This window comes from Schistocerca nitens, chromosome 3 (assembly GCF_023898315.1).
Source record: "Schistocerca nitens isolate TAMUIC-IGC-003100 chromosome 3, iqSchNite1.1, whole genome shotgun sequence".
In the NCBI taxonomy this organism is placed as follows: domain Eukaryota; kingdom Metazoa; phylum Arthropoda; class Insecta; order Orthoptera; family Acrididae; genus Schistocerca; species Schistocerca nitens.
The window spans coordinates 463,244,088-463,258,414 of NC_064616.1; the positions used below are offsets into that span (position 1 = coordinate 463,244,088).

Below are 14,327 nucleotides of genomic sequence, written 5' to 3' on the forward strand. Positions count from 1 at the left end.
CATTAGGTTCTCAGTGATTCAGCTCACTGCCAATGTTGAAGTACATGCAAAAAAAGGTCATGAAAACAAAACTACAGCCATAGAAAGTAACAAAAATCTTGTTTATGAGGCAACAGCAAAAAGACAAATTAATTGAACATGTTACCAGAAGGCATCAGATGGGAAAATGAAAATTCCAGAATATACAAAAACAAAGTAAGGGAATGCTTTATTAAATGCTCCTTCTACAATTTTGCAAAATATTGGGTTAACTCTAATATTTGTATTAAATGTCTCTTAACATTCTAAACTTTGCCAGCATTTAGGTAGCTGGTAGTGTTCTTTCATACTTACATTGGCCTAAGTGCTTTGTTTGACATCGTTGATAAAAATATTTGCTGATTATTCTACTAGGAGGGAAGCAGATTTGTTTCAAGTAGATCTCTCTCTCTCTTTCTCTTCATTGTGTTGAAGAAATTTTGTAAAATTCTTAATGTTTGGTAGTCAGTTGTATTTTTAAAGTTGTAGGCTTTTCAGCACTGTTCTAGTTTTCCTATTCTATCTGCTCTCATTTTTAATGTTCTACTTTCAACTGAAACTTCTTCACTAATATGAAGAAATTGTGCTGATATCTTTCTCCTTGTATGTAATGAATGAACTAAAATATTTAATATTTGAAGTATTTAGAGCCAAAATGGGTTCTAGATACAAATTAGGCAAAATATGCCTGGCATAATTAGGTTCAGTGTTAACAGTTAAGACTACATTTGTGCAAAAACTTAAAGTTTGTTTTCTTTCAGGGATGGTTCAGTCCTGGTCAGGTGTTTGTATTGGATGAATACTGTGCAAGATATGGGGTTCGTGGCTGCTATCGTCACTTGTGCTACTTAGGTGATCTTCTTGATCGTGCGGAAAAAAATGTAATGATAGATCCAACACTTATACATTACAGCTTTGCATTTTGTGCAAGTCATGTCCATGGGAACAGGTATGTATTATATATGCAGTTTATAAAGTGCTAATATTTCTTTTTAAATTTTCAAGTATAATGTAGTTTTCAGTGACTGTAGTAACTGTAATTTGAAATTGGTGTGACATGGTGTGAAGTTGTATTTTATAAAATAATTTGACATATTTTATTTCATCTTGATTCACATATTTTAATGCAGCTCTGAAACAGTTGTGTATGAGTGTAAATTAATTCCTAATGTTATCAAATAGTGCATTCATATACACCAGGCCTCATGCTCATACAATGTAAACGTAAATCCCCTACCACTGTTTCTTGATTACCTATGCAGATTCACTGTTATACCCATATATGCTGTGTTTCATATTAAGTATTTTTCACTATGTCATACAGTTGCTTTTTGTTGTTGTCTTACAATCTTCTTTCATTACTATACTGTTTTTCTGTAGCACACATAAGCAGAGGTTTCAATAATATTGTAGGCTCGACTATAATATCATTTAATTATTAGTTGGTTTCTCCATGTTTAGTAGTTGACCATGGAGCTGTTTTTATTTCAGAATACACTGCTACACAAAATTTCAAAACATTCAAAGCAATATGAGCAGGCATCCAGTACACAAACATTAGTTGTATGCTATAAACTTGAAAACCTGTCACTAAATTCAATTTTAATCTGTGATTTCATACTATACATGGTGTACCAGAAAGAATCACCTGATTTTTAAAAAATGCTGACTGTCATGTTATCTGAGACCAGTGTGTGAACAACATACTATTGGAAAGAGCAAACTCTCAAGTTCTACATGGTTCCCACTAGGTAGCAGCAGTATGTGCCCACTTCAGTTCTAGTAAAAATGGTGTCTGGACAACAGAAAGCATTTTGTGTTCTACATTTTGTGCAGTACTGGTCAGTAATAACTATTCAGCATGACTTTCATACTACATATGGCATGGATCATCCTACAGCACAGAGCTTTAGATGATGGCATGAAAAATTCTGAGAAACAGGTTGTTTGTGTAAAGGCAAATTGCCGGGCCATCCCCAAGTGTCTGATATAGATGTCAAATGCTTCCACCATAGTTTCACAAGGAATCCATAGAAATCCATTTGCCATGCAGGTCGACGGCTCAACATGTCCCCGATGTCTGTCTACTGCGCGTTGCATTGACGTTTACGCGTGAAACCATACAAAATTCAGCTACTGCAAGCTCTTCGTGAAGGTGGCAAGCAACAACTGGTGGAGCTCTGTAATTTTGTTCTTGGCAAGGTTATGTGTTATGTTATGTGGTTTATTTATCTCATTACATACAATTTTCAAATCATTTGATTTGATGTACAGGAGACATGTCAAGGTTTACAAAAGAAACTTTTTTCACTTTTTTTAAGAGAAATACAAAAGTTTACATTATATTTTACATTTCTAAGTTACAGCTACATATGTACATAATATAATAAATGTATTACAATCCCTGTGTTCAGATTGTGAAGCTGTCCTCAATGAATTCATCGACAGAATAATAACACTTTTCCACCAGGAGAGTAAAGAGCAATCTTTTCAGTGAACCAATCTCCATTTTAAATATATTACTGCCTTTTATTTTATTGAAAATTTTTAACCCCATATACTCTGGCGTTTGGGCATAAAGTTTTAAACGATGTGTTGGAAGTTTGAAGTTACCTCTGTGGCGAGTGCTGTAGTTGTGGTCAAAACGGAAATTGTCTAGTGTATGTTGATTTCTATATAGGAACACCACCATCTCATATATGTAAAGTGAGGGGATAGATAGTATTTTTAAATTTTTTAACATTGGTCGACAGGATTCCCGTTTTTTTGCAACACACATGTTTCTAATTACTTTCTTTTGTAATACTAGGAGCCTAGTGACATTTGCTGAATTTCCCCAGAAGATTATCCCATAACGAATAACTGACTCAAAGTAGCAGTGATAAACTATCTTTCTGGTATCCATGTTTGTGGCACCTGACAAAATACACATTGCAAATGCTAAGTTGTTCAGTTTATTTGATAAGTAATCTATGTGTACCTTCCAATTTAAATTTTTGTCAAGATTTAGGCCTAAGAACTTCACGTGGTTTGCTTCTGTGATATCCTGATCATTGCAAGTTATCTTTATTTCACTCCTTTCTACTGATTTAGCTTCAAATTGCATCATTTTGGTTTTAGTTACATTTAGTTTTAGTCCATTTTGATAGAACCAAGATTCAAGTTTTTCTAAAGTATTTTTGGCTTTTTCTGGAATATTTTCAGATACCTCATTTTCAATTAGAACTGATGTATCATCAGCAAATAAGACTGGATGAACATCAATAGCAAGTGGTAGGTCATTTACATAAAAAAGAAACAGATAGGGACCCAATATCGAACCTTGTGGGACTCCTTGGGGAACTGTTTTCCAGTCTGATGAATAATTGGTTCCATTTGAAGTTAAAATTACTCTTTGTTTCCTACCTGACAGGTACGAGCTAAACCATTTTAAAGCAGTGTCTCTGATTCCATACATCTGTAATTTGTGGAGGAGTAATGCATGGTTCACTGAATCAAAAGCTTTAGTCAGATCACAGAATATACCTGTGACCTTTCTACCTTTATCTAACGTGGAGCATATTTTTTGGATAAACTCATTTATAGCATTCGCAGTGCTTTTACCCTGTTGGAATCCGAACTGGTTTTTAAAAATTATATCATTTACAGTAAGAAAGTTATTAATTTGTTTTGCTGCAATCTTTTCAAACACTTTAGAGAAGACCGGCAAGAGAGAGATAGGGCGGTAATTCCCCATATCTTCTGTCGATCCTTTCTTGAATAGAGGTTTGATCTCACCATATTTCAATACCTCTGGAAAGCATCCCTGTTCATAAGATTGATTTATAATAGTTGACAGTGGTTGGGAAATAATATCGTACACATACTTGATTACAGATGTTGTTATTTCATCCCACCCATGTGATGTTTTGTTTTTTAGAGACAATATTTCCTTTTCCACATCCCTTTGGGTTATTTTTTCAAATTGTTTAAAAGATGTGTTCTGGCTGTTTTCCAAATTTGTGATGCCCTGATAGAATGTCATATCCACATCCGATCTTACTACATTTAGGAAGAATTCATTGAAACAACTTGACATCTTAACAGGGTTTACTATAATTTCATTTTCATGTCTAATTTTCAAAATCTCATGAATTTTTACTTTGGCTCCTAGTTCAGACTGAACAACTGACCACACTGCTTTTGTCTTATTTCTGTGTTCTCGTATGAATTTATTATTTGCCATTTTTTTAGCTGCCGCTACAACTTTCCTAAATACAGCTTTATACTGTTTGACATAAATAACAAAATCTGGATTTCTGTTTGATTTTAACTCATTGTGGAGCTCTCTCTTTCTGGCACTAGAGATCTTTATTCCTGTTGTAATCCATTTGAGTTTACCATTAACCTTCTTTTGCTTATATCTACGAGGAAATGATTCATTAAATACCTCTAAGAAACAATTTAAGAATTTGTCATAGTTTATCGAGCTTGAACTATTGTAGTCTACAGGCCAGCTTATTATACTTAATTTACTGCGGAATAAATCCATTTTACTTTTACTGAGATCCCTTTTTATACACACTTCTGGAGGCTTTAGGTTATTTGCTTTTGGGAGCTCAATAAACAGAGCTGAGTGATCTGAAATACCCAAGTCTAAGCAGTATTTGTGCTTATTTCCACTGTCAAATATGTAGTTAGTAATAATATTATCAATGCAGGTCACTGATCTGCTGTTTTCCCTAGTGCTTTCAGAAAAATTTAGCTTGAAACCAGATTTCTGAATTAAGTCACGAAATTTTGTGGAATCATTGCTTTCAACTAAGACATTTAAGTTGAAGTCTGCTGCTATAACAACTTTTTTCTTACTTTCTTTCTGGAGTTTTTCCAGGAGGCATTCAAATTTGGTTAAAAACACTTTTGTTACCGCACATCCAGGAATCCTGTAGATTGCTATAACCAATGTATTCAGATCACTCAGCTCTACAGAGCAACTTTCAAACACGCTCTCTTCATTTAAATAATTAAAACTATCTCTTACTGTATAACTTATGGAAGAATTGACAAGAATGCAGGAGCCTCCACGAGATTTGCTTATTCTACAAAAGCTAGCAGCTACCTTAAAATTATTAATACTATTTAGTACTTTTATACTATCTTCTGTTAACCAGTGTTCATTTAGGCAGATTATTTTAATATTTACGGATTCTGAGAGCAGAATTTTTAGTTCGTCGATTTTTGAGAATTTACGATTTGGTAGTTCTGCCCCTAAGCCATTTATATTCAAGTGCATCAATAGATCGTTTTTGCTTTTAGTTATTTCACGTGCATCCTTTGTTTGGTACCTAAACTTTTTATTTTCAGTTTGAATTGTTTCTTTGTCACCCCTATCACAATGAATTAGTTTCCCTTGCTTCTTAGGACTTTACACACGTCTATGAACATTTTACTAAGGTTCACAGAGCCTAATCTATTCAAGTGCAGGCCGTCTTTTCCCAGACACTTGCAGTTTAAGAATTTGTTTGGGTCAATGAATACTGCACCGAGTATGTTGCACTGTTCCCTAATGCCGGTATTTATCCTGTTGATGTAAGTATCACTTACCGATCTTCGATGAATGATTCCACTAATTACCAGCCTGGATGTTGGGTATACAGTTTTCGCCGATCTAATCAGATTCCGCGTTTCATTCACGATTTCTTCCTCACTGTTACTGCGGATGGAGTTTGTGCCCACGTGGATTAAGACACCTCTGTAATCGTCGGTACTTACAGTTTTGTTACCAGTTTCGTCCGTGTTTCTTTTCGTGGACAATACATTCTTAAAATGTTTGTTGAGTTGATGCGATCGGATTCCAGGTCGAACATCGACCTTGCAGTCCGGCACAATAACATTTTTTAATATAGAATCACCTATTAACAGAAAATCGTTTTTGTCATCTTCTTTGTTCGTTGCACTTTTACGTTTGTCCTTCTTATTATAGGAAACTGTTTTCCATTTATACTTATCACTTGTTTCACTGACAGAGTTCTCTGTGGTATTATTAACCGTATTACACAAATGCGGATGTTTGCCACTTTGTTCAGTAATGGGTTGATTTCTACACACGCAGGATTTTCTTTCAATAACCAGTTCAGAATTTTCTTGTTTCAATGCTAAAATTTCCGCCTTCAGCGCTTCAATGTCACTTTGAAGCAATTTAATAATTTCTTCTTTTGAATTCACGGTACTTACGAGTTCGGCCGTCTCACTACGCAAACAGTGTGGGCACGACCATGGAAACTCGTCTTTTATGAGTTTTAAATTCACTTTCGCACATTTTTCATGAAACCAGTAGTTACACTTCACACAAAAGATGCCTTTCATGACGCGTTTCGAACATTCCCTACACGATGAACTATTTAATTTAACCTTTTTTGAGGGCTGAGATGTGTCACAACACTCTTCTATCGGCGCCATCTTGTATTGGAGGTGGAGGATGACAGTTTTTTTCCACGCTTTGTGTTTAGTGTCAAGGCAACATTCCATTTAAATGGAAAGGTGAACTGTCATAATGTGGAAGTATGGGATACAAAACAACTACATAAAGTTGTATAACATGAGAGGGGCTCTCCAAAATTTAATGTGTTTTGTGCAGTTTCATGAAAAAAGGTGTATGGTCTCAGTATACTTGAGAACTTTTTTTCCCACAGTTGGAGGCTGATTCAAATGACTTCATTTAGCAGCAGGATGGGGCACCACCACACTGGCATCTGGAAGTGTAGACATTTTTAAATCAGAGGATTACTGAACAATGGATTGGTCATACTGGATAAAATGATTCAGCCTTACATTACTGGCCTCCAAGGTCACTGGACTTGACTGTATGGGATTATTTCTTGTGGGGGTTTATAAAACATTCTGTTTATGTGCAACCATTACTAACAACAATGAATCAACTGAGATATCATACAACAGCAACTGTGGAAGCTGTAACTCAAGACATGCTCACTGCAATGTGGGAACATTTCAGTACCACATTGATATATGCCATGCATCTCAAGGGGGGCATATTGAACACGTATGAAAAGGTATGAAAAAACTTCTTGAGTTTCCTGTTCATCAAAAACAAAATTCATTGTATATGTTTATTAGTTTCACATATATAGTTGTTCCAAATTGGATGATTCTTTTTGATACACCCTGTACAATGACTCTAGTTTCAATGCACTGAAAACCTTCCTTTTTGTGTGAAATATTGCCCACAATTGAACAAAATGTGATCTGACTAACTTTATACACTTCTTATAGTGCAATGGAATATTGAATGGGGGATTTAACATAACACAAGATGCATTGACAACATAATTTTTTGTATATATATCAGCTGTAGCTACTCCCTATCTGTGTTAATTGAATCACTTCTTATAGTTGTGATTAATTCAGTGCAAATGGATTTGCACTCTGTACCTAAGACACCTAATAAACTGAAATGAGTTTGTGTTGTAGCTACACATCAATATCTTATTCACTGCAAACATGTTCTGTGAAGCTTAACTGCAACACACACTTAATGTTTTAGCTGCAGATTTCATTTAAAAAAAGTATCACCTCTGGTGAATGCAATTTACTCTCTTTCATCTTGAAATGTAATGAAACTGAACATAATTCTCTCACAAATGAAGTCCTTAAGTGAGTACATGTGCGAATTTGAATAAATGCCTGAGTTGTGAAAAATAATGTTGTAAGTGACACAACTTGTATGAATATTGAGTAGGCACATAACAGGTCCAGTAGAGAAACAGGTGATATGGCAACCCTGGAAATAGCACATTATGTTAGGAATCAGAAAATGGGAATGGTGTCAGCCGGACAACAGACCTTTGCTGTTGAACCTGATAGCAAAGTTCAGTAGAGATGGGGTGGTGGACTGGTGAACAGCGCAATGTTTCCAGGAAGGAGTATTACAAAAACAAAGACAGCTGCATAGCCATGCAGTGCATATTTTGTGCTCACTACAATTTTACTTGTCATACCTGAGTCCTGCTGACACATGCTATTAAAGTATGGGTACAGAACTTTGAGGAAATTGGGTATATGGTGCAAATCAGAGGTGGAATTGCAAAACACGTGTGAAGAAAATGTTACAAGTGTAACACAAACTTCCACCTGAAGTCCTGGGCTTCTGCATGCAAGTATGTGTAGGAGATCATGAATGTAACTTGATATATCGGATTGCACAAGGAACTGCAATACCACCTACACAAAATTCAGATAGTGTAAAAATTGAATGCAGATCACCTCCCAGAGAGACTACTCTTTGCTGGGATTTGTTGTTACTCATGGTCAACAATCCAGGCCTGTGCAAAAATCTGATCATGAGTTATGAAGCCAATTTTTGTGTGTTAGGCTTCGTTAACGTACAAGACTTTAGATACTCATTACATGAAAAGTCTGTGGTAGTGGGGCATAGCATATCCAGTTAGGGAATCAAAGGGTCCTTTTTCCTTTGTTCTTTTTGTAAGAGAGTTATGGAAATGCTGCTACTGTAAAAATAAAATCTTGTAGTTACATGTTGGACCATTCCCTAGTGTGGCAGGTAGCTGGTCTTCCTGGAACTGCAAACAGGATCTTCCTACAAAATGGGCCACATACTATACCTCACAGCATCCCATAAATGTACTGCAGGATGTTCCTCCTGGTCATCTCATCTCCAAGAATGGGGACATTTCCTAGCCTCTAAGATCCCCTGACCTATCACCATGTGATTTCTTCCTTTGGTGTAATTTGAAATCACAGGTCTTCTGGTGTGACTCACCACAAGTTATACAAGAACTGAAGGATCAAATTCAGGAAAAATTTAATCAAATTCCAATGCCAGTCGAGGAGGATGTGATGCCTAACTTCCATAAAAGACTTGACATGTGTGCGAAGGAAAATGGTGGCCATGTACTTGATGTCGTTTCAAGTGATTGGCTTATTATATTGCATTGAAAATTGATGTTGTATTTCTTCAATAACACTCTGTATAAATTTGTAATATGGATAGAACTCTCAAAATCATCCTTCTACTGTCACATCTGTTATATATTGAGCAGAAAAAGGAAGCAAAGTCTTATGTTTTACATACAACTGCCCTTCAAATGGACCACGACTTTACAAAAGGCAGAAAAATAATCCTTTATTCATATTAATGCTCATAAAATTATTTAACGGCAAGAAAAATGATGAGATAAGTAACTTTCAGACCTGAATGAGTGAATAGAAAATGTATATTGAGTCCCTGGTTTTCCAACAAACCACTCAAACAGCTACATGAAATACAATTGCAAATATCTTGCATAAATACTGTGTGACATAAAATTACACAAAGGCAATGCAGGCCAGCAACCACCTCACAATGCTGGTCTAAGTTGCTTCCTTGTGTGTAAGAAAACAAGAGCACTTGAACAACTTATCTTTTAACACCTTTTGGAGTAATTGATTATTTTTCTTTGAAGTCTGTTAAACATAATGTAGATGTGGTAATCTGAAATATATGGTGCTAAATCTAAAGGTCTGTACTTCTTTGTTACTTCTCTAGACTCCATGAAACTTGCATCAGAGCAACGAGCACACTTTAAGGAGCTTTTGCACATGTGCGACTGATGTGACATAACTGCTGTATGGGCCAAATATGAATGGATTTGCTAAACAAAGTGCATAGTTCACAGTGCGTGCTGCTAGCCCCTACCTCTCAACTACAAATTTATGTCATTGCCACCAGATGGTAGCACACTGCAGCAGACTTTTATCCCCTTTCACTTCACATACTTCTGATATGCCAATTCACTCACTATATAGACTGGATATCAATACATGTTATAGTTATACAGACAGAAATATCTATTTTGTGGGATTATGAATGAGATATAATATATTAAGATTTGGATTTTATTGTACAGTAATCCATTTGAGCCACTAAAAACCATAATGTACGTCATAGTCAATTATGAGACTGTAGCATTTATTCATGCTTCTGACATCTGTTGATCTTATGCTGAACATTCATGAAAATCTGTCTCACTGGTTTCTTTAATATTCAGTTAAATGTGGGATGGACAATGGTGTGCTTTTTGGCCTTTATGGTTCTCAGTGCCTCATTTTAATTCTAGTCAAGTGATCATGTTGGTAGACAGTAATAAATGAATTTAATCATTTCTGCAAATGGCAGTTTGTGTTTGGCGTTGGTTGTTTACTTTGCTGGAATCTGATTTTGTGTATAGCATCAACATGAACTCTGTTGAATCTGTTTAAGTGCTAATGGAAAAGTAAATAACCAGAAAAAGTTAGTCACAAAGGAATTTGGGCCTCCCAGACAAGATCCATTGACTGAGAAAGTGACAAAATTAAATAAGTGTGACTACAAGTGAACAAAGAAGTGTATAATAAATGTAAGCTGTTGTGTGGATGCCACATAAATAGTCTGTTTTTCAGCCCCAAAGTTAATTTTTTAACTAAAACATGTGTTACTGATCTTGTACATTTGTCTCAAAAAAATTAACAAGCACTAAAACTCCCACTTACACAAAAATGCAAAATGGAGAGTAACAAAAGCTTACACGGTATTTTCGTCTTGTCCTTTGATATACGCAATTATGTACAAAACAACAAAATTAGCCAAAAACAAATCTTTCTTTTTTCAGGCACTTGATGCATATTGTTATTATTATTATTATTGGCAGTGGCTGTAGTTGTGTAATTATGATGATAGGCGTAACTGTTATACAGGAGATGTTATTAATTTGAAACTCTCATATTTATCTCAGTCTAAAAATTTGTGAACACCCAGAATATATGCTCACAAGCCACCCCTGCAATATCACAAAACAAAGCTTCTATGCTAAACTGTTTGTCATGTCCATGAGGTAGCAAGCAGGAAAGCAGAGCATGTTCATGGCAACTATCAGAAGACAGGTCCCTTTATCCCTTTGTCCACGAGCTACGCAGACCTTGGTAACCTATTCTCTGCACCAAATATTGTGATTGGCTGGTTAATATCAGAGTATAAATGACATGCTTAAGACATGCCTTTGCAGTTCCCATTCAGAGATTAAGCAAAATAGCAACTGGAAGAGTGACTTCAGGTCCTTTTTGATTTTCAAGTGTTTATCAAAATGCGTACGATTACATTGCTCAAAAGGTATCAATAGCAGATAACATTCCAGGTGTCCTGACAAATTGTTCTTAAAAATCTTTAGACTTGTACATTTAGAACTACCTTGGCATTTGTGTTATTTTCTGAGGTTCCTAAAATGAGATATTACTATGAAATATAAAACACATTCATTCTTCTTTACAGATAATACATATTCCAATAACACTTATCTTGTGTTCCCCATTAATTCTACTGGAAAAAGTTGTCTTCTATTTCCCATTAACTCCTCTGCAAATGAAAAATTAGTACAATGGACAATTTTACATCTTGATTTCTGATGTGATTTGACAGTTCATGAATCACTGAAGCAATGTGTATTTAATGTACCATAGGAGCTGAGCGCAGTCTCGTTCTAGTGTACTATAGTGCTGAGATTTTTACAGTGGCTTATATGAAATTACCACAAACAAAATATGCTATTTCACTGATAGGGAAAGTAAAGGGAAATTTATGTCATCAAAATTTCATGCTGTATCAAGTATCTAAAGAACAGTAAAAGTCTGATGCTAATAAACAGAAGAATGCTGTATAGAAATCAGAAAATTTAAGAAGTTCCCTATCAGAACATGAATTGAAAACTAGTACTCACACTGTAAGCACATATTTCATACAAAAGAATCTCAAATGATAAAATATGTGTTATAATGAAGGAATTTCTATATTAACCTGTTATTGTGGACACAGATTGCCTCCTCAGTAACCAGAGAAAACTATACAATGACGTACATCCTGTTCTCACCTTCACGTTTGATGTGGCACTACGCCATTCCCATCCTACAGTGGTAACACTATCAAAATGTAGCAACAGTGGGGTCACCTGTTGTGTGGACTGTGTATTATGGCTGGTGTTGTTTTCATTTGAGTGCCCCTTATACAATGGCGCATCTAGATGATTAGATTGATGGATGTCGGGAAGCGTATTGACGATGGGTGTGTAACGAGTGGTTGATTTGCAGAGTGTAGTTGATTCATGGATGAGGTTCAGTGTGGGCCAAGGGATCTGATTAGAAGACCGAGGCTATACTGTGCTTTTGAGGTGGCATTACTGTCACAGAGCCTGTAAGTGGAAGAGTGAGGATGCTGTAATCGTGTTGTGTTTTTATTGAGTGATACACAGACACCAGTGCTGCTGGAGAGCCACTTCTGGCTCAGAATAGCATTTATGAGAAGCTGTAGGAATGGGTCCTTCCAGTACCATGACAAGCATGGAGACCAGAATGCTGGCTAAATTAAACGTTCTTTATTATTCATCATCTGTAACATTAGGTCGATGGCTGTGGCCGTGTACTGATCATGGCTGGTGACAGTGAGTGTTTCCACTGAGGCAGCAGAATGCGGAGATGATATAACTTCAGCTACTGGCATGCGCGATTGCCAATGCAAGTTAGATGGTCAAATCGACAGTGCAGCGAGCTGATGGCTGGAATGGCATCCACTGCTCATGGCCCAAGCTGGTCAGCACAGGTGACCAGATGCCTCAAGTCAAACTGGGACTGCTGTAAGGAAGCCCTATGCCCACCCACCTGCATCTGTTCTTACAAGAAATGGTACTATTTTGCATGTCCCCATAACAGTTTAGGCTAGTATGAAGGGCCATAGTGTAACCAGCTCCCTCTGGAATCGGAACACCTCTTCTCCTATTTCACGATGTCCGTCTACCTAAAAATTCTTAAATAATTTTAGAGAAACAAAATAAACCAGTGGAATATAAATCTTGACCAATTGTTAAAGAAAGCCAGCCCATAGAATCCCATTAATTTATGGTCATTAAACCCCTAATCACAAAGTAGAATCAGCAATTAAAGACTTTAAATCAATCTGACGCAAAGAAATAATTCTAACAATAACACCACTTGATAAACCTAAAGACAAGCAGATTTAATTAAACAGTAAATGCAAATAAGTAATAACTATTTTTTGTTTGTGAATCATCAGTCTTCTAACTCGTTTGGTGTGGCCAACCTCATCATCTCAGAGTAGCACTTGCAACTTATGTCATCAATTATTTGCTGGATTTATTCATATCTCTGTCTTGCTCTACAGTTTTTACCCCCTACAGCTCCCTCTAGTACCATGGAAGCTATTCTGTGATGTCTTAACAGATGTACTATCATCCTGCCCCTTCTTCTTGTCAGAATTTTCCATTTACTCCTTTCCTTGCTGATTCTGCACAGAATCTCCTCATGGCCTACCTTGTGAGTTCACCTAATTTTCAGCATTCCCCTGTAGCATCCCATGTCAAATTCTTGAATTCTATTATTTTCTGGTTTTCTCACAGTCCATGTTTTATCATATGAAAAATACCATATCAGTCTAACTTTATTAAAACAATGACAAGAATTATTGTACCAGAAGCAGGAGTCTCCCAGTCTAGACCCAAAGAAAATATAAAAAGTTATCAAACTTAATCTATCAAATGAGAAATACAACATAATTATCAAAATCAAAACCATGAAAAAAATAGAAAGATAAGAACATAAATGAAATGAACCTCTAGCAGTAATAGTTAAGGAACAAATCTAAAACTCACCAAAATTGAATTAAAAGAAAAATAATTAATACTGAAATAATATCTAATCTTGTTCAAACCAGCATAAGAATAAACGAAAATATCAAACCAAAACTTGAAAAAACATTAAGAAAAACAATAATTAATATAAGTAAAGAAAGAAACATTCTGATTTCAACAAAATTATCAATAAATGCTAAATTTTTGAGGAATGAATGTAATCAACAGCAAAATATACTAGTAAAGAAATATGAATATACAATATAAACAGTTATTTAATTGTTTAAAAAACACTGCTTTTGTAAATCAGAAAAAAATCTCACAACCACTTTTAGAATTTCTGGGGTAAAAAAAGTTTCTTATCCTCAGCCCCTAAAGCAGATATTTTAATAAACTAACCCCAGAAATTATTAAAACAATGATTAAAACAATGATTATAGTGCTATCAAATGAAATAATTGTTGATTTTGTGAAATTAAGTTGTGCTATTTCAGTAATAGTCTTTTAATTTCACAAAGTTTATTTTTGGTTTTTAACAGGCACAATGATAGAATTGATTACCATACATTTTATTTTTGACATTTCTTGGTGGTGTACTAAATTTAATTATTTATACAAGAGTGCATCAGGTGGAATATTTTAATG

General features: G+C 35.4%; 1 protein-coding gene across 1 annotated transcript in view; it reads left to right on the forward strand.

Annotated features, from left to right (window-relative positions):
- The window catches only part of LOC126248390 (calcium-dependent secretion activator-like), a 1,500,396-nt gene that overhangs the window by 998,314 nt on the left and 487,755 nt on the right, over positions 1–14,327 (forward strand). The window contains exon 18 of the mRNA XM_049949341.1: positions 780–967. Within this exon, the coding sequence (XP_049805298.1) occupies positions 780–967 (188 nt within the window). The remainder of the gene's footprint in view (positions 1–779; positions 968–14,327) is intronic.